Raw genomic sequence first — 22,273 nt, 5'->3', positions numbered from 1 at the left:
CTTTCACGTTGTTGACCCAAATGGATACCCATAATCAAACCTAACCCAACCCTTTTTATTTGACCCAATCGGTAATTCAACCCACACCTTAAATGGGTGGGTTAGCAATGGATGGGTTGGATGTAGGGGTGATCAAGAAAAACCAAAAAACTGAACCGAATCGATGAAACCAAAGGTACTGATTCGGTTTCGATTAACCAATCTAAAAAACCAATGGTTAACCAAACTGACCAGTGTGTGTGTGTATGTTATATATATTTTATATTATCTATATATTGTAAATGAATATATATGCATTAATATATATTTATAATATGTAATATGTTATTTATTATTTATAATATAACACTTATATGCATTTCTAAAATTTTTATTATATACTTATATATTTATTTATAATATATTTTATAAAAATTGGAAACCAAAAAACTGACGAACCGAACTAGCGGTTAACTGAACCAATCAACCGGGTAAATGATCGGCTTGGGCCAGAAATTGCCAACAGTAAAGACAAGGGCTTGATTTTGAAAGTCACCCCTACGAAATAGGTGATGTGGAGTAAAATGAAACAAGTTTAAGCCATTTTGTTAAGTCTAAAAACTCACAAAAATCACAGCAGATGTTGCTTGAGATGAAAGGAGAGACTAAAAACATCATTGCTAAGACTTCAAGTGACTGTGGGTAACAGACATCTGTATGCATCATTCTCCACATGAATAGTCATGGTGGCTCTAATTTGCCATTCTCCCATACCTGACACCTCCAAAAGTTAGAATCCCATAACATGACCAACTGAGGATGTATTGAACTAACCTATAAAAAGGAACTATCATCCCTAACGCTCTACTTTTACTTTAGCTGTTATAATTTATAAATTTACAATTATTTAACAAAAGAAGAAAAGAAAAAAGAAAGACAAGATAAGTTCCCCACTGGTGAGTACCTGGACAATTTGAAGAAAGTCCCGTAGGAATAACTCTTGTGTTGAGATGGACTCATGGCTACATGCCAGGACTTCCAACATATGCTTGACTGCCACATCAGACATCCCAAGAATAGCATACCACCTGAATCAAATGGAAAAGTTCATTTAGAAGTGAAAATCAGAATTGAAGATTCTTTCAAGAGACAACAGATCAAAGGAGTTCATTAAATGAGAAAAAAAAAAAAGAATGATAAAAAGCAGGGGCCGCTTAAAAGGGACCCAAAAGAATCCCACACAAGAGAAGGGGGAAGCAATAGAATAAACGAATATGATCAAAATTCTAAACATAAAGTGATACAACCCTTAACTCTTATGCTGGTTAAGAAAAGGCTCTATACAAAGCCTCCAAATCCCATGCCCAGAAGGTCTACTGGCCACCAAATTAGCATATCTCAGAACCTAGTGGAATGAGTGGTTCAGTGACAAGGTTCATGCAAATTTAACACTATGGATTGCAGATACCTTACCTTCCAACATGATAATGAACATGATCTTTGATATAGTTCCACGAATTTCCCTTGTAAACAGAAAGAGAACTTCTGTATGTCCGAATTGCATGTTTTCTCTGGAATGAAAAAGACCGGGAAATAAACTTACTTCAAAATACTGATAAAATTTTCTATATGGAAAAACAAAATTTTCATTGTAGAAATGCAGGTACCTGGTCAGATAAATAGTACCGGTTACCCGCAAGAACAAGATGAAATCCATACTTGCGTAACATGGGGGGATTGGAAAACAAGTAGCAGTAAGATGCCTGCTCAAGCATCACTGCAGCATGTAATGAAGGTTCCTAAGAAAGAGAAGAGGGCAGAAGGTAAAGAATGTCAAAAGCACAAAACAACATGCTTGTGTTTCAGAGATTCAGTTACAGGGAATTAGGGATTGCCTCATTGGAAATGCGAAAGTAGACACTAGCAGCCTCTTTATGTTGATCCCTGGCCTTGAGCATTTCTGCCCACCAAAGACCACACCTTGTAGCATTTCGCTGACCAGATGACCCTATTTTCTGCATAGATAACATTCATTCTAATATGATTAAGTATAAAATGCAAAAAGTAACCATAAAATCAATGCATAAATGACAAGTAATTTAACAAACTTGTGACTCCATGTGCATAAATTGTGTAATCCAATTCATAAAATGAAAAACTATCCAAACCTAGCTCTCTTTCATAAAATGATAAAGTATGTATTTAGTGGAAGGAGTTAAACTTTTCAATGGGAATGAATAGTTACTTGAAAACACACCATGGTTCAAAGCCAAAATAAGATGGGGCGCTTATGATCTATCAATGAAGAATATCATACCAATCAGCTTGGTAGGTAGCATCTATAAAATAATAAGGATTTTCTCTTAGGCTTAGAGAAGTTTTTCTTTCTACCACCTCCAAGCATCAAGGAGCTTTTATTCAGGATAGGCAAATAACAGGCCAAATCACTGGATAAACAAGGATATTAATGCTGACTTTAAATGGGTGACAAGGACTGCAAATGGCTTGGCTGATTCACTGGCTAAGCAAGGGGTAATGAGACAGCAACAGTTTTAGGCTGCTATGTAATCTGGGGTTTAGTCTTTTGGACTGGAAATCCTGCCTTTATGTGTTCTAATCTCATTTCCCTTTTATAATAATAAATCTTCTATTTGTTGATCAAAAAAAAAATAGCAGGCCAGATCATCACTGCCAATGAATGTCTCCAACATCTTTGGAAAGGTAGTGGTAAGTGTTAGGTGTGCACATTAGACTTGGAAAAAGCATACAATCCTGGATTTTGTCTTGGAGAAGTGTGGCTTCAGTGTAACATGGAGGAAATGGACCAAAGGATTTTTGCAGTCTTGCCACTATTCCATTCTAGTAAATGAATCAGTTGAGGACTTCTTTCCTGCCATGAAGAGACTTCAACAGGAAGACCCTCTCTCCCCCTTCTTGTTCATCCTAGTGGCTGATGTACTTAGCTGTCTCATCCCAAGAGCCAATTCATGGGAATTAATTAAGAGAATTAAAGTGGCAAGGGAGGAGGTCGGAGTAACTCAATTGCAAATGGCTAATAATAACATCAGATTCTTTGAAGATAATGGGATAGCAGTCCAGAATTTTCATCAACTCATCAAATGTTTGAATTTCAAATCTTAGAATCAACCTTGGAAAAAGCTGTCTAGTGGAATAAAATGGATGTGAATGTGGTGGATGGATATGATGGTATTTGGACTGCTCAATATCTTCCTGGCCTTTAAACTATCTGGACCTACTTTTAGGTGGAAAACCTAGGACTTGAGCTTTTGGGGCCCTGTTTTAAATAAGTTTGCTAGGAAGTTGTACAAAAGGAAGATCTGTTAGAGAACTTCTGGAATACTTTGGAATTGAATCCATGTAATTTTGATTCATTTTCAGAGTAATTCTGTTAAGCAGATGGTTCGTCATCCAGACAACCAGTACTTTGAGATGTACTGCATCTTTTTCAATTTAATGAATTTCCTTTTTATTCTTCAAAAAAAAAAAGATACATTCGCTAGGATGTAGTATCACCCTTATTAAATTAACCTTGGTTAACCATCTAGTTTACTTCCTATCAGTCTTCATGATTCCAGTGAAAGTGGCAAAAAGATTGGAGGCTTTAATGAGGAATTTTTTTAAGGAAACCTGGGGAAAGCTAATCGCTCACAATATCTCTTTGTCAGAGAAATAGCTTGGGTGCTTTCGACATAGACAAACTTTGGCATTCAGTGATTAGAAGCATACATGGTTTAGAAGCTAATGGCAGGAATGCCAGCCTATCTGCACAATCATTTCTTGTTTCTCCTGGGAAATCTATCAGCTGTCTTTACCCTCTATTCTTAGCTCACACAAGATTCGATGCATCCTCAGGAAACAAAGCAAAATTTTGGGAAGATCTTTAATTGGATGAAGCTCCTTTTAAGTACAAGTATTGAGCTCCCTATGTCATATCATTAAATAAGAACAATTTTTTGTAATAAAATAAAAAAAAATTATTAAGAAAAAAGAAGAGTGCAAGGAAAGTAACCAGAAGTCACCCTAGAGAAGAACAATACATCTTCCAAACACAACTCCAAACCAATAAAACCAACCATACAAGAGAAAAACAAACCAACAAACGTCAAACTCTCTAACCAAAGAAAACAACCAAACCCAACCAACCACAAAACATCAACTTCCATAGAACAAATACTCACAAACATGAAACTGACCCCACTGAGAAAACAAACAGAAACCCATAAATTCCAAATAGACCTCCTTTTCAATCTAACAAAAACTTTGAGACCAAAACATTTTGGTGTTTTCTCTGATTTCCATATCTTCTCACTGCAAAAGAATTCTTCCTAAAAATCTTCAAATGCTTTGATTACTCATTAATCCTGATCTGATTGCAGATGCATTTGGGACTTGGGAGACTCATTGATAGTGTGGATTCTAGAAGATTAATAAGGGGGTGGTGGGTGGGAAGAGAAGAGGTACCGATTACCCACCTGCAGTTTGCTGATGATACATTCCTTTTTTTTTGTGAAAGGGGGCGATCTTGGATGGGTGAGGAATTTAAAGATGGTTGTGCAACTATTTGAGAAAATGTCCTATCTGAAAACTAATTTTGATAAGAGTTGCATGGCGGGATTGAATATGGAGGAAAGGGAGATTACTGAAAGTGCAGAAATATAGGGTTGTATGGTTTCTCAGTGAGATTGGCCTCATGAGGTAAATAGTAACTTATGGAACCTCGTGCTTGACCGCTTCACTAAGAGATTGGCCTCGTGGAAGAATAGTTATTTGTCCCTATGAGGAAAAATCACTCTGACTAAATCTACTTTAGCCAACCTGCCTATTTATTTTTTGTTAGTCCTTAAGATTTCGGATGGGGTAAGTAAAGGCTAGAGAAATTGATGAGGAATTTTTTTACGGGAGCCAGGGGAGGAGAAGAAGGATCACGATCATAGAGTAAGGTGGGAAGTGGTGCATAGAAGTAGGAAGTTTGGAGGATTCGGCCTCAGTAATATACAGAAGAGGAACATTGCTTTGTTGGGGAAATGGTTGTGGAGAATGCCTCTTGACAGGGATAAGTTGTAGACAAAGGTGATTATTAGTATTCACGGGCTTGTGGCTGATGGCTGGGACATTGGAATTTCGACTAGGGCTACAAGAGCTTCTCCTTGGAAGTCCATTTGTGATATTCTTCCATTTTTCTTGCCTTTCTATCAGATAATTCCAAGGTTCGGATCTCTTGTTAAGTTTTGGGGTCATGTTTGGGTGGACAATTCTCCTATCAAAACACAATTACCCTCTCTCTATGCCATTTCCAACCGTAAGGAGGAACCCATCTATTCTCTTTTGATCCCATCTAACTAAAGTATTGGGTATGACTGGGACTCGGGGTTTAGAAGAGGACTACATGAGTGTAAAATTATCAAGTGTCATGAGTTTGATTCAAACCTTGAGAGGGTGTGTCTAGATACGAAAAAGAGAGATAGGAGGATATGGACTTTGTCTCCCTCCAATTCTTTCACTTGTTCTTCCTTCTTCTCATCCCTTGTTCAGCTGAGTGATAGTCAAGGGTTGTCTTTCCCGATCAAGGAGGTGTAGAGTAAACCTATTTCACATAAGCGGGTGGTTTGTGTTGGGAAGTGTTCCAAGAAAGAATTAATACTTGTGATTTATTGCAAAGAAAAAGACCTAATTGGTGTCTTTCCCAACACTGGTGTTCTCTATGTAGGGCCAAAGGTGAGAATTGGTATCACTTATTAATCTCCTGCCCTTTTTCTTCTTCAATTTGGGAATGGTTTCTTTCTTTGTTTCAATATAGGTGGAAAAATCCTCCTAATGTACACAGCCCGTTTGCCTCTATCTTTTCTAGCTAGCCATTGAAGAGGGGAAGAATATTATGGAAATGTACAAGGGCAGCAGTCTGTAGGACAATATAGGACAAGAGGAAATAGAGAATTTTTCTTGATAAAAAAAGGAGTAGGGATGCTATCATCGAAGACATTGGATATTTTTAAGAATATCTCTGCAGATGGTTTGATGAGGAATTGGAGGGAGGTTGCATCTTCTTCTTCTATCAAAGAGGTTGTTAGCCCTTCTTGGTCCTCTCCTTCTGGTGGTTTTATTAAGCTCAACTTTGACAGCAGCAGTGAAGGAAATCCCAGGTCCATCTGGCATTGGAGGATTCTTCAGGGATGAGGAAGGAAAGGTCATTGTGATCTATTCAAGTCCAATTGGAATAGGAGATTCATTGAGGACAAAAATTGTGGCTGTTTTGGAAGGCAGTCAAAAGGCTAAAGAGTTGAACATCATGATGCTTTTAGTAGAGAGTGACTCAAAGCTCGTGATAAAGTGGCCTCAGGAGGAAGAGGAGGTTGGGTGGTGGTGTTATATCTATGAGAAGAGGAAAATCACGAAGTTGTTACGGGGGGAGAAGTGAACTTCAAATGGGTGAGAAGAGATGCCGATGCTTTTGCTGACACACTTGCCAAACAAGGTGTGGGAAGGAACAGTTTATTTTGAACTATGTTGTAGCTGAAATTTCTGTTAGGGAGGGCTAAGACAGTTTCTCTCTCCCTTTTTCACCCATTGTACTTGTTTCTAATTAATGAAATTGATTCTGTTATTGATCAAAAAAAATCCCCCCCACTTCCTGACCTGCTGTCCCACACCTCTTTGGATCTTTTTTTTTTTTGATAGATAACAGAAACTTTTATTAATAAAGAGATTAAAAAGGAGGATACAACAGGACGGAGGGGTAAAATCTCTTAACCCTCCCTGAAAGTTTACTTCATATTACAAAGCTGCCCAGAAAAGAATAGCTCTTCTCACCCCTTGCTTAGCCAAAGAGTCTGCCAAGGAATTGGCACACCTTTTAGTCCACTGAAACTGAACTTCCATGTTTTGAGTCAAATGTTTAATTTTCTTTTTCTCATTTAAGTATTTCCACAAACTGAAGTCTTCCTTCTGTAGCCACCTAATAACCAAGCTAGAGTCACCTTCCACCACCAGTTTTCTGATATTCAGTTGCTGTGCTCTTTTAATCCCTTCCAAGACTGCCAGTATTTCAGCCCTCTGAGAATCCCCCCATCCAATAGGCCCCGAATACATGACAATAATTTGACCTTCTTCATCCCTGAAAGCTCCACCTATACCTGCACACCTCTTTGGATCTTCATCATCTATTTTGTCCCCACCCTTCCTCATTCATGATAGGATGTTCTCTCCCTCCTCAACAGTTGTGTGCATCTAACTTTACCTCTACTGTAATCCCAACCGCCCCAAAGTCTTAGTGAGTTGCTATAATCATGTTAATTAATTCTTGCTCTGCTCCCAACTCTTAAACCATCATGTCGAAAGAAACTTCATATCACTTGGAGTCATCATCCACCTCTACAATTTCTATTATCTTTTCTCCCTCACTTGGGTCTTTTATCGATTTCTCTTGGTCTTCCCAATTTTCTTTCTTGCCACCCCCTTCTAATTCAATCGATTTGATCTCCTTGTAATTGTATTTCATGATGAACCACCAAAATTCTCCGATCTCTGTTTTTTTGCTTGCCAAAGCGTTAAGCACCTTATCCCTCTCTAGGTCTTCCTTTCTATTCAACAGAATTTCCTTCCAAAGGGCCATATTATTTTTTTGGGCCTATCTTGGGACCATAGGATTCAAAAGAGGTTTAAGGGAGGTTGAGACTTTGCTACGTATGGGCTTGTGTCTCTGAGGTTGGTCTGTCTTGGGACCTAGGATTAAAAAAAGTTTGAAGATGAGATTATACTAGGTGTGCTTGTAGATTTGTCTATCTTGAATGAGAGAGTTTGGACCTTGAATTCCCTTGGTTGCTTCTCTTATACTTCCTTCTTTCATTCTCTTCTATCTCTCTATCTTCAATTTTCCCCCCAAAGGCCATTTAGAAGGGTCTGATTTTGCCCAAGATAAAAGCCTTTTGTTCAAAGGTTGGTCGCCTAAAAATCAATACTTGCAAGGTTTTGCAAATGAGGAGACTTAACTAGTAACTCTCCCCCCAAATGTTTATTCTTTGTAGAGTGAATGGTGAAACTACACTCTCAACTTATTATTCTCCCATCTTTTTTCTTCCAGTATTTGGGAATATGTACTTTCTCTATTTGATTGTAAGTAGAAGCCTCCTGACAATATGGAATGGGTATTCCAAGAGTCCTTCAATCCAACCAAAAAGAGGGCTAAGGTACTTTGGAGGTGTGCCAGAGCTGTAGGCCTGCAGTGTATTTGGAAGGAAAGCAAGATCTTCATGGAATAAGCATGTATCAAAGAAGCAATTATCGAGAATATTATGATCAAGGTAGCTCATTCGGTTATGGTTCTAACCATGTTTGCACATTTTCCTATAGAAGATATATTGAGGGGTTGGTTGCACATTTCAAACTCCACCTTTTTTATGATGAATCATTTTGAACTCCATCTAAGCAAGTTTAATTCTCTGTTGCACTTGGGCACACCCATTGCAGCAGCAAATCAAGCTGAATCTTGATGGAAGAAGCAGTGTGGGGAATCCATGAGCATCAGGTATAATGGATATAGCAGCAGGATGACCCTAGCACTCTATTTGGGACCTATAGGACAAGGAAAGTCAACAAAGGCAGAGTTACTTTCCTTGTAACAAGGGCTCAAATTGGGGAGATTATTGAATTTCAAGGATATAGCGGTGGAAGTTGATTCCCTTGTTGTGGTGGGTGACTAAAAAGAAAAATGCATGGTCCATGGAAGTTTAGACATATCTATGCTACTATTAAAAGTATGAATGAGGGTGTGGAACGTTTTCCACTAAAATACCCCTATTTTTGAATTTGGTCCCTCTCTAATTGTGAGGGTAGAAAATGTAATTTGAAACCACTTTTCACCTCATTCAATTCTCTCTCATTAAATCATATATTTAAGGTATTAACTCCAATTCTAACTCATTTTTTATAATTCATTCTAACTCAATAAATCCTATAAATAAGGTATTTTCTTTTTTTATCAGTAAAAGAGATTTCATTATAAATTTAGAAAGATTACAGAAATGAGTAGCCTCAGCTACCCCACTAGAATTTAGAGTTTGCCAACTATTGACTTTTAATTATCCAGCCTTATAACTGAGCCCAGAAACAATGTTCCCTGTTAACCCCTTGTTTTGCTAGCTGATCTGCAAAGCCATTTGCCGCTCTTGGAGTCCACTGTATTAACAACTGCATGTCCTTGGAAAAGCATTTAAACTTCTTAATTTCATTTCTATAGAGCCAGGGAGTCTTTTCATTTTGCTTTAACCAGCTTATAACCACTTTGGAATCGCCTTCCACAACCAGTTTTCTCACTCCCAACTCCATAGCCTTTTGTATCCCAAAAACCACTGCCTTTAGTTCAGCTGTAGTGGAGTCTCCCCTTCCAATAGGGCCTGAGAACAACCCCACCACAGCCCCTTTGTCATTTCTTATCACCCCTCCAATTCCAGATATTCCTGGGTTGCCAAAACTACTTCCATCAAAGTTTAATTTGAGGAAGCCAGAATCAGGGGGATCCCACTCTCTTAAGACCTTCTTTTAGTTGATGAAGAGGAAGCTACTATCCGCCAATTTCTGAAGATAGCATTCACAGTAAAATCTGAGAACAATCCCACAGATTTTACCCACGAAATCACCTTTATCATGATCCCTTCTATCAGCACTTCCTTGCATCTTTTCTTTTCTTCAAAGATTCTCAGATTTCTTTCCTCCCATATCACCCAAAACACTGCTGCCCGAGTGCATCTCCATAGCATTCTACCTCTTTTTGGCCATCTGAAAGTGGAGTATTCAAATAGCCTTTCCAAACTCATTGGGGTATACCACCTACATCTAAAGAGAGAGAAAAACCAGTTCCAAATACAGCTAGCAACAGCACAGGAGACAAAAATATGAAAAGCAGTTTTGCCACTTGACTCGCACAAACAACATCAATTAGGAGAAAGGCACCAGCCAGACCTCTTCCTCAGCATCAGATCACAGGTATTAATTGCACCATGGTAGACCTCCCAACAAAAAAGCACTCACTTATAGGGGAATGGGGTGACACCAAACTTCATGGACTGGAAACAGTACCCCAGGTTGAGCAGAAGTGGACAAGGTTTTGAAGAAGGAAGCACAACTGAAGGCTCCGGAGGGGTGAGGGGTCCAAAGCCTAGTATCTTGTTTGAAGGTATCAAGAAACACCCCATCTAGCAGCTGAAGGAGAGAGGACACCAAACCCATCTCAGAATCTCTCACATTTCTACGAAACCCCAAATTCCAAGCAAAACCAGACTGGGAGGGAGAAGGGATTAAGAAATCAGCAACCGATTTGTTCTTAAGAGAGGAAAGGGCATAAACTGAGGGGAACAGTGTCTTCAAAGGAAAGTTACCCACCCACACATCTTTCCAAAAGTTAATTTTGTTACCTGAATTGAGATCAAACCTGACATGGAGCAGCAGTGGAAGGAGTTTGTGAATTGCTTTCCATGGTTATGCGCTAGAAGCTCTACAAGATACTCCAACATCCCAACCATTCTCTGAGAGCCCATGTATGCTAGCCACAACCTATCCGTCTCGCAAGGGAATCTCCATAACCATTTTCCTAGTAAAGCCTTATTTCTTCCCTTCATTCTCCCTAATCCCAAGCCTCCAAACTCCCTCCTATTCACTAGTTCCCATTTTACTAAATGATCTTTCTTCTTATCACCCGGTTCCCACAAGAAGTCCCTCATTACCCTCTCCAACTTCTTTCCAAGAGCTTGAGGCATGCAATACACCGAGAGGTAATACACCGGAAGATTTGCTAAGGTTGACTTAATGAGAGTAATACGATCCCCCAAAGAAATGTAGTTCCTCTTCCACACCACCAACTTCCTTTCAAACCTTTCCACAACTAGGTTCCAAAACTCTAGATTTCTAGGATTTGCCCCAAGGGGAAGACCTAGATACCTCAGCGGCCAGTCACTCCGTAAACAGCCTAGCTCCCCAACTCACAAGTTAATCTCCTCTTGAGCTAACTTGATCCCCACCACCACACTTTTATTGAGGTTCATCTTTAGATTTGTCACTTTTTCAAATAGATTCACTAGCATCTTTAAGTTTCTTGCATCTAACTCGCCTCCACTCTCACAAAAGATAATGATGTCATCCGCAAATTGTAGGTGAGTTACCACCACTCTCTCCCATCCTATTATCCACCCTTTTAAAAGACCCCTCTCATCCGCCCTCGAAATCAGTCTACCAAGCACCTCTACTAGAATTGTGAAAAGGAAGGGAGAAAGTGGATCCCCTTGTCTCACTCCTCTTTGGGCCACAAAGAAATCCTTGACTACACCATTTACTAGAATTGAGAAGTGGCAGAATTTTAGACAACCCTTAATCCATTTGCACCATCTTACTCCAAATCCGCACTTTCTCAATGCCTCAATCAGGAACTCCCAACCCACAAAATCATAGGCTTTTTCTAGATCCAACTTGCACACAATGCCCTTCTTATCCATTTTCTTGAAATCCTCCACATAGTCATTAGCAATGAGTATTTGGTTTGAAATTTGTCTATCTTGGATGAAAGCCCCTTGGAATTGAGAGATCATTGACGGGAGGGCGTTTTTTAACCAAAGAGAGAGAACCTTGGCTATGATTTTGTACTAACTTGTTACCAAGCTAATTGGACTGAAATCCTTGGGATGGCAAGCACCAGACTTCTTTGGGATCAATGCGATAAAAGTAGCATTTACCCCTTGCTAACATCCCTCTATGATAAAATTCCTCAAAGACACGCATAAGATCACCCTTAATCCACTCCCAACAGTCCTGGTAGAAAGCCATAGAGAATCCATTAGGCCCTGGTAGAAAGCCATAGAGAATCCTTGGGATGGCAAGCACCAGACTTCTTTTTCCAAGTACCTACCTATGTACCTTCTAAAACTGGCCAGTCTAATCCTTCTAACTTCCATCTTCCTAATAGAGGCCTTCTGAAAATCAATTTAAAATGATCCACCAAGGCCTTTACAATTTCATCTTGATTAATTAATGTGCCATCTTCCAATTCTAATAGAGAGATCAGATTCTTCCTTTTCCTTCCATTCGCAATCATGTGAAAGTACTTTGTGTTCCCATCCCCTTCTTTGATGCAACGCACTCTTGATTTCTGCTTCCACATCATTTTGTCTCTTAGGAGTGTAGTTTCTAACTCTCTTCTCAAATTAAATCTCTCTTCCTTATCCCTTGCTTCCACCAACCCTAATTCCTCCTTTTTATTTATTTCTTCAAATCTACTTATCAAAATTATCTTCCTCTCTTCTAATCTCCCAAACTTATTAAGATCCACTCCTTGATTTTCTCTTTTAGGTTCCGAAGCTTCCTATGGAATCTAAGTCCTTCCCACTCAACCTGAGGATCATCTTCCTCCCACCACTTCTTGATTTTTTGCACAAACTCCGAGACCGTAAGCCACATGTTCTCGAATCTAAAGGGCTTTTGTCCCTTGTCCGAGACATGTCGACCAGTGATCCAAGGTGATCATGGGTAACATTCTACCTACCAAATCAATCCAATGCTCCTAGTCTTGAGAAACAAGAAATCTATCCAACTTTGAGCATAACGGATTCTCTTGGCAATTATTCCAAGTGTACCTATTTTGTCCAGTTTCAATTTCCTTCAACTCAAAAGTTTCTATAAAATTATTTAATCTCCTCATACCGGTAGTCACCCATTGCCTTGGATTATTTGATTCAGCAACATGTCTTATCACATTAAAATCACCCCCCAAGAACCACAGGCCTTGCCATAGTCCTCTCACATCTGCCAATTCTTCCTGCATCTCATTCCTTTCCCTGTACGAGTTAGGCCCATATACATTTTTAGCACCCAACTAAAATTGTCACTTACACTTCGTAGTTTCACAGACACTAAGAATCTTCCTATTAAATCCTCCACACATTCCACGATCTCCTCGTTCCATAGAGTAACTATCCCTCTTGAAGCACCACAAGATAGAGCCATGGCCCATCCAATACCTCTACCTCCCCAAACAATTCTTACCCACCTCCTATCAATGTTTTGTGCCTTTCATTCTTGTAACAGCACCACATCTGGCTTTTCTCTCCTTGATACTTCCTTTATGAGCCTTCTTTTTGCTGCTCTCCCTAATCCTCTTACATTCCAACTTACAATCTTCATTACAACACCACACCGCTTAGCCCCTACCTTACCTTTTGTACTTTCTACCTTTCCTTCCACTCTTCTCCCCTTCCTTCACCCTCTTTCCCCACCCATCTCTGAGTTTTTCTACCTCCCTGCCCTTAATACTTCCTTTATGAGCCTTCTTTTTGCTGCTCTCCCTAATCCTCTTACATTCCAACTTACAATCTTCATTACAACACCACACCGCTTAGCCCCTACCTTACCTTTTGTACTTTCTACCTTTCCTTCCGCTCTTCTCCCCTTCCTTCACCCTCTTTCCCCACCCATCTCTGAGTTTTTCTACCTCCCTGCCCTTCCTCTTACATACTCTTCCCCCGCCAACCTCATTCTTCTTTTGAGTCTTTCCAAACCCAGCTTGGATATTTTTAAGCCCATCCTCTCTGCCCATTTCGACAACGGAACTTCATCATCAGATTCACCCTCCTTTGGACTTGACACCTCTACCTCATTTGCTCCACCTGCTTCTGCCCTCTTTCCCCAATAGATTCTTTATTTTCCCCTGAAATACCATTCTCTTCTACCCCCCCCCCTAAAGCTACACTTCCTGCCTCTCCATCCTGGGTACCTTCACCAACCTTGGGCTCTCTTTGACAATGGCTTCCTGCTGTAGCATATGCAGAGACATCACTAGCATCATTAGTAACCAAAAGTGAATTCACACAGTTACCTTGGTTACCTTGTAAACCTGGGGAGGAAGTAGGACTTGGTATTTTCTCACCAATAAATTTTATTAACTAGATCTATATCCAATACTGTTAATAGTATAAAGCCCATATTTTTTAATATTTTTTATCAAAAGTAAGTTCCATTACTTGATCTATATCCAATACTTGAAAAATAAGTGTGATAAACAATAATTAATGAAAATGAAATACAAAATTTAAAACTGACCCAAAAATGAAATTGTTTTCCTATTTGGTGATGGGTCAACAGTTCAACCTTTTGGATCAAATGTGTCAACCCTTGATGCTATAATTAAATAATAAAAATTAAAAAAAAAAAGAGAGATAAAATACAAAAAGCAAAACAAAGTAAATAACTTTTGTCATAAACATTTGGGCACATCTCTAATATTATATATTCAACAATTATCAAAAAAAATATATATTCATCATATTAAACAAAAATAAGTGTGATAATTGATGAATATCAATTATCAAAAAAAAGTATCAAAAAATTTATTTTCATACACAGAAATACTATCACCATCATCACGTGCACATTTGCTAGTTCTAAGGGGAGTCAGAAGTGTGGCAATTAGCAAGGGAATTGAAAGATCAATTCTGTGTACTGCAGGGCTGCCTAGGGACTGCTGTGTATTGCAGCATTTTACATATCCATATTTTTTAGTTATCATAAAAGAACTACCATACCAAGTAGGTACTAAAAGCAGTTTCCATGCAATACTCTGCATCTTTTCTTGATTGATCCAGCATAAAGTAGGCAAGACCCATCATTTCCTGCAAACCAGAATGATACAAATCAAGAATATTGTATTTGTTTGTAGGAAAATTTCAACACAGATCTGCAGAAGCATCATTTTAACAGTAAAAGCTAGTCTCATTGTTCATAGCAGTAATAAGCAAGTAAACTTTAAAAACAAAAAAAAAAAAAGTCATTAAAGCAATGTTCTTGTAGGTCGTTTTAGGCAACACATCAGAAAATCTGCCAATCATGACAAGTAAAAAGCAAGATTACAACATTTTGAAACAAACTTATACAAGTGAGGCTCATTTTAGGCAATAATGAAGCATGCAGTTGCCTAGGTGACAGAATTGTACCAAGAAAAAAACCTAAATTCTAGGTTAGTTGTCTAATTTTATATATCAATCAGCATGAATATAAATTGAGCAAATAACAACGTGCTTTACTCATAACATTAGCACTTAAATCATTTCTTACTACTTCAACCACCTCTTTTTGGTCTGGCCCTAGCCCTTCTAGCCCCTTCAACTTGTAACTGATAGCTTCTTTTTATGGGTGCTGTAGATGGTCTTCTATGAATGTGACTAAACCATCTTAGCCTACTTTCTCTCTGTTTTTTTTTTTTGATCAATAATAGTAAATTTTATTAAGACTATTAAACTTTAATTACAAGAGAGGGGGGACGTAAACTGTCTTAACTCCCCCACCAGAAAATTACAAAGGAAACAAGATTAGAAATGAGCCCAAAACAAAGAATCCCTATTCACCCCTTGCTTGGCTAACCCATCGGCAAGTGAGTTAGCAGTTCTCTTTACCCAACTGTATTTCACCTCAATGTCCCCAGTCAGCCATTTAATTTTTTTCCTTTCATTGCTGTAATTCCACAAACCAGTGGTGTCTTCCTTTAGCCATCTCACCACCACCTCCAAGTCACCTTCAAGAACCAACCTTTTGATGTTCAACCCTCTTGCTCTTTGGGCACCTTCCAAAGCCGCAAAGATCTCAGCCCTAAGAGAGTCTCCTCCCCCAATAGGGCCTGAGAACATGGCTAGAATAAGCCCTTCCTCGTTCCTGAACACTCCTCCTATACCAGATAGCCTTGGGTTTCTTAAGCTACTGCCATCAAAATTCAGTTTTATGAAACCAGAGGGGGGAGAGGTCCAAGAGTGACTAGGAACCCTTTTAGCCTGGACAGAGTTAGCTATCTCTTTCCAATTTCTCCGCAAGTCATTCATGGAGAAATCTATGAATAGGTCTAGGGATTTCAACCAATGTGACACCCTTAAGTGTATCAATTCTATTAAATTCTCAATGGTTCTCTCCTTTTCTGAAAATTCATGAGTTCCTTTCTTCCCATAAAGACCAACAAACTGCTGCCCTGATACATCTCCACATAACCCTTCCACTTTTCATTGGCCAGCTAAAGTAAGGAGAGAATAGGAATAGGCTTTACACATTCAGAGGGGGGGGTCCAACTACACCCAAAAGGGGAGAATACCCACTCCCAAATAGTTCTAGCAAACAAGCAAGAAATCAATAGGTGGTAACCAGTTTCCCCATCAACTTTACAGAGATTACACCTATGCGGGGATAAACAAGAATTGGGTCTCTTTCTTTGAAGCAGGTCGCTTATGTTAATTCTTTCCAGGAATGTCTCCCAACAAAGACTACCAACCCGAGGAGGAATGAGCTTGCTCCAAACCTCTTTAACAGGGAAAGACAGACCACTAAAAGCAGGAAGCTGAGATAAGGTTTCAAAGAAAGAGGCACAAGAGAAGGTACCAGAGGAGGATGGGGTCAAAAATCCAATGTCTTCCTTAGTGGGATCCAAGAAAACATTTTCAAGAATGGTTAACAAATTCAAAGTACATCCGAGATTTGTGTCCCTAACAGCCCTTCTCAGGCCCAAGTTCCACCCAAACCCAAAAGATGAGTCTAAAGGCACAAGGAAAGAAGAGATGGATTCATTCTTCATCAAGGGGGAATCCCCAACCCAAGCTTACTCCCCAAAACTTTATAAGGTTACCTGAATTCAAACCATACCTGATCCAAGGGGAGAAGACTGGAAGAAGATCATGGATGGCTTTCCATGGAGAAGCACCTATAGTCATTGCTAGAATTCCAGGATCCCAGCCATTGTCCTCCAGCCCATGAATGCTAGCCACTATCTTTGTCCACAATTTTTCCTTTTCCAATGGAAAACTCCATAGCCACTTCCCCAATAAAGCCATTTTTCTTTTCTTGATATTCTCAATCCCAAAACCACCTAGCTTCTTGCATCTAGTTACCACCTCCCAACCTACCCTATGGTCCCTCTTCTCCTCTCCTGGTACTTTATCTCATTTTATCACCTATTAGAGCTACTCCTAAGCTCTTTCATATGACTTCCTCTCTAACCCTATCCTTTCTGGTTTTTCCACTAATCCATCTCAGTATATGCATTTCTATCATATTCATTTTTTGGATATGTTGTAAAGAAGGCTATAATTTAGTGCTAATAAAAATTTAAGGGAGTAATGAAAATGGAAAAATAACACATGTTAGAGCCATTTTCTATTTAATGTAAGAGAAATAGAGTAATTGTAGAAAAAGGTAGAAACCACTTTTATCCCTCTCTTTCTTTTTCTCTTATCAAAGCCCTTGGATCTTCTATGTTTCAAAGGCAAAATCTCAAAACAAAGAATAAAGAATATATTTAGGATGTGTCATCACATATACTTTTTTCTTCTTTTTTTTTGATCGATACATATACTTTTTCTTTTCAAAAAATAAGGTATTGCATTAAATTAATCTATTAAAAAAAAACACCAGATTGCTGTTTACAAAAAGAGTACCAATCAAGGTTCAAAGTATCAGAAACGCAAGATGTATTGATAAGGCAATTTTAAGAGACATATTAGGATACGCTTTAGCCACACATGGATATGAGCGAAAAATCAAGATATGCATGGATATGCTAGGAAACTCAAATGAATCTTAAAAAAATATATTAATAACAATATATATGTCTTATATAACTACAAATGAGTTATTTAAACATAAAAAAAAATCATACTTTAATAGTTTATATAAATTGTGTGATACTGGGAAACAATTAATAACCATTAAAGAATGATGGAAGAACTAAAATTTATATGTAATTGAATATTCAACAACAAAACTAGAACTATCAACTATGGGTGAGCTGCTATCCCACATACTCCAGTTGTGCAACTCATGGGTTCTGAATTCAAAGGATTTCAAAGGCATTTCATTTAATGACCTCCAAAGAAACACTGCAGAGATCATTTACTCCTCTCCTTCCTCGCTAAAAGCAATAGGAAACCTTCATTCAAGCTTAGAAGAGGAGGTGACCTTGAATTTCGATGGAAGTGCCCTTGGGAATCCTGGCCTAGCAGGGATTGGAGGTTTCTTTAAGGGAAAGAATGGAAATCTACTGCGGACTTATAGTGGTCCAACAGGGTTGGCAGATTCTACACAGGCTGAAGTTTTAGCAGTGCTAACAGGGCTCCGGATCGCAAGAGATCTTGGATCTCTTCCCTAATTACCAAAGGGGACTCAATCAACACCATCAGATAGCTAGGGAAGAAGAGTGGAGGACCATGGAGATTAGCTCATTATTTGGATGAGGCTAGAGATATCCTGGAATCCTTAAATGCATTCTTGCTTTGGATTCCCAGAGAGTTAAATTCTGTAGCAGATAGCTTGGCTAAAGCTGGAACTCATAGGGACTTTTTACACAGTGAGAGAGTCATGCCCTTGTAATCTGTGTGTGTGTCCTTTCTAGTGTCTCCTTTGTACATTTTCTCATGTACACTTCTCTATTAATGAAATCTATTACCTTTTAGCTCTATATATATATATATATATATATCTGTGTGTGTGTCTTAATTTTCATAAAATCAGAATAACGTGTTAATATTTATTAGAATATAAATTTTAATAATTAATTTTAGCATTTATTGCCAAAAATCCCCTAAGAATAGAAAATTTACTTAAGAAGCAAAATGCATACATCTATGACAAGCAACTATAGTATGGCTGGCTTAACAGTGGACTTGTGGTCATCACACACTAATAACCAGGATTCAAATTCTCCTACTTGCTACTTTTTATAGTTAGTTTAAGGCTTTAAGGCATATTTACTGGCATGCTTTAAATTCAAATTTGATTTTGATTTTTTTTATAGGTAACAGATATCATTATAAACAAAAATGTACAGTGAGGAACAGATATGGTATGAATACCCCTAAAAAAGGTTAATACAACTGAACCCAAAATAATTGCTTCCTAACAACCCCTTACCTTACCTGTCATTCCCCTTAAAAAACACTTGATTATCTTCACCACTTCTCAATAGGTACAGGCTGCTTTCTTTTCATTCTTTAGCCAGCTTACCACCACTTGAAAATCCCCTTCAACCAACAGCCTTCTCAAGTTTAGTTTTTCTGCTATCTGTGCCCCACACAGAACAGTGGATAATTCAGCTCTAGTGGAATCTCCTTGAGCAATAGAGCCCTAGAATAAAGCTAAAATAGTACCATCTTTGTCCCTAAAAACCTCTCCTATACCAGAAGGGCCTGAGTTACCGAGACAGCCATTAATATTGAGTTTTATAAAACTCTCAGAATGTGGTTCCCAAACCTGAACTGTTCTAGTTCTTGTAGATGAAAAAGCCACTTCCCTCCAATTCCATCTTATATCATCAAAGGAAGAGGGTAAGAACAAGTCCAACGATTTGACCCAATGAATCACTCTTAAGAGAATACATTCTAAGAATGCTTCCACAGATCTCTTCTCTTCTTTGAATAGTCTTGCATTTCTTTCTTCCTAGACTGTCCATAACACGGCAGCATGGTTGTCAAGGTGCCTAGGCAATGGAATTTGAAAACATAAAATCTATAGATCCCTATCCCTCCTAAGTTGGTTTATTAGTTTTGTATACCAACCAACAAACCTGTACATTAACTATCAGCAACAAAATCATTCAAGTATAAATTTCATGTAAAAACATAAACTGCCATCATATATTCATCATTTAAATATATTAATTCCAATTTTTAACTAACAATTCAATAAAGCAAATAAAAAGCAACTAATCACTAGCCAAAGCCAAGAGGAGAAGAAGAAGAAGAATGGAGTAATGCAGCGGGGAGAGGGAGAGAGAGAGAGAAGGGGCAGAGCCCCTTTTTCATTCAAAAAAACATTATTAAAAAGAATGCAAAAAATAGAGGAAGAGTTTTAGAAAGATGGAGAAGAAGAAGAAATAAGGGGGCAAAACCCCTGTTTCATTACCAAAAATATTTCTTAAAAAAATAAGAAAATAAAATACAGGGATAACAGGACGACTTGGCAATTTAAGAAGAAGAAGAAGAAGAAGAAATAAGGGGGTGGAGCCCCTGTTGCATTCCCAAAAATATTTCTTAAGAAATATAAGAAAACAAAATATAGGGATAACAGGATGACTTTGACTGTTTAAGAAGAAGTAGAAGAACGTTTGATTTGACTTACCTGGAGGTCCAGGACGACTTGGACTGAAACAATGGAGACTTCTCAGTCGTCTCTTCTCTAATCAGTTCAAAGCTTAAGCCCTAGACAAAGACTAGAAACTTTCTTACTTTTGTTTTATTATAATTCTCATAATAAAAAAGTTATAACATGTAACAAGGTGTGGGCCAACCATCTGAATAGTAGGCAATCTAAGCACCCTCCTACTCGCCTAGGCATGTACCTAATTACCTAAGCGAGCGCTTAATAGGAAAATCATTTAGCGTTTGGGCAAAGCAACCCATGAAAACCGCCCAGTCGCCTAGGCAACACTAGGCACCCTAGTGCATCTCCACAAGATTCTTCCTATTTTCCTTGGCCACCTGAAAGTTCCACCTACAAACAAACTAGCTAAGCTTGTAGGTAGACTCTACCTACACCCAAAGAGGTCAAAGAACCACTGCCAGATAGAGGTAACAACAGAGCAAGAAATTAGAATGTGACAAGCAGCCTCACCACTTGCTTTAGAAAATGAGCATCAGTTAGAGGATAAACAAATATTGTTCCTTCTCTTTTGTAGCAAGTCTAGAGTGTTGATTTTTCCAAGAAAGACCTCCCAACAGAATGTCTATATTTTTAAGGGAACTGGTTTGCACCACACCTCACTCACTGGAAAGGAAGACCCATTGGAAGCATGAACAACAAAAGACTGAAGGAAGGAGGCATAAGCGAAGGAACCTTTGGGGTCAGGAATCCAGATTTTTTTCATCAGGAAAAGAAGGATCTACAGAAACTGAGTCAAGGATATACAACAGCTTGATTATGACGGAGCACTCAGCCTCTCTTAACCCTGTTCTAAGAACCAAGTTCCACGCCGCTCCCTTGGAAATAGAATAAAAGGAAGAAATAGGTTCATTTTTAAGCAAAGATAAGGAGTAAAGAGAGGGGAAAGCATCTTTAAGAGTAGAGTCACCCACCAAGAGGTCCTCCTAAAACCAAATTTTAGACCCTGAATAAGAACCATAGCTGACTAGATCAAGGAAAAAGGGAACTACCGCATGAATAGCTTTCCAAGGAGAGGCCAAAGTAGCTTTGTCTGAGACATCAGTATCCCAACCATTTTGCAATTGTCCATGTAAACTTGCTATCACCTTATGCCACAATTTCTCACTTTCCAGAGGGAATCTCCACAACCATTTCCTTGGAAATGCTTGATTTTTACAAGTCACATTCTCCACCCCTAACCTGCCTTCTCTCTTACTTTTTCCAACTTCACCAGGTGATCCTTCTTTCCTTCTCCAAGTTCCCAGACAAAATCCGTCATTAGTTTTTCCAACAAAGTACCGACTTTTTTGGGTATCTTAAAAATAGAGAGCTAATATACCAGGAGGTTTGCCAAAGTAAATTTGATCAAGGTTAACCTACCTCCTAATGAGAAACAATTCTGCTTCCAAGCTGCTAGCCTTTTTTCAAACCTTTCTACAACTGGTCCAAAAATTCACACTCCTTGGGTTGCACTCTAGAGGCAAAGCAAGGTATTTCAAAGGCCAACCACTAGTTTGACAACCTAGGACCTCCATATTAAATATAGGAGTTATTGAAAGAGAGGGAGTAATTATTGGAGTTATTAGAGAGAAAAACAGGAGGTAATTATAAAGGTTATAGGAAGTAACTATATGAGAAATTAAAGAGAGAAGGAATGGTTTTTTTTTTTTTTTGAGAAAAGGTTAACCAGATTTCATTAAAACAGCATGAAGTACATGAGCAGATTTACTGCACAGAAGAAAGAAAACCCAAACAGCTAAAGAGAAAAATTACAAGGGGGGAAGCCTATTGCTGTACAGATTTTCTAGTCTTGCTCCTATTTTAGCTAAGCCATCTGCAATATGATTCAACTCCCTCGGTATCCACAGCAAGTTTGCATTTATATTTTCCAATGAGTCTCTTGCCTCAGCCAGATAATGGCTCAACCTCCAAGGGCCCCCTCCTTGTCCTTCAGCCATTTGATAGTATTAGCAGAGTCCCCTACAATGGATAAGTTCTGAATGCCCAATCATTTTATGAGGTGACATTAAACTAATTAGGTGCAGCTATAGTAATAATATTACAATAAGGTGTACACATTGTGATTCTGCTACCTAAGCAGACATCTAGTCACCCAGACAGACACCTTTTT

The 22,273-nt window shown here is 38.6% G+C and overlaps 1 protein-coding gene across 2 annotated transcripts in view; it reads right to left on the bottom strand.

Annotated features, from left to right (window-relative positions):
- Positions 1-22,273, bottom strand: part of LOC104590533 (Tetratricopeptide repeat (TPR)-like superfamily protein) — a 77,800-nt gene that overhangs the window by 37,840 nt on the left and 17,687 nt on the right. For both annotated transcript variants that reach the window (XM_010249246.3, XM_010249252.3), the window contains exons 11-15: positions 14,559-14,645; positions 1,875-1,994; positions 1,647-1,778; positions 1,453-1,550; positions 944-1,067 (exon numbers count right to left, since the gene is read on the bottom strand). In XM_010249246.3, coding sequence (XP_010247548.1) covers positions 944-1,067; positions 1,453-1,550; positions 1,647-1,778; positions 1,875-1,994; positions 14,559-14,645 — 561 coding nt within the window. The remainder of the gene's footprint in view (positions 1-943; positions 1,068-1,452; positions 1,551-1,646; positions 1,779-1,874; positions 1,995-14,558; positions 14,646-22,273) is intronic.

This window comes from Nelumbo nucifera, chromosome 6 (assembly GCF_055504915.1).
Source record: "Nelumbo nucifera cultivar China Antique chromosome 6, China Antique-T2T, whole genome shotgun sequence".
Lineage (NCBI taxonomy): Eukaryota > Viridiplantae > Streptophyta > Magnoliopsida > Proteales > Nelumbonaceae > Nelumbo > Nelumbo nucifera.
Note: the sequence above shows the minus strand (reverse complement) of the source record. Positions and strands in the feature narration are given on the sequence as shown.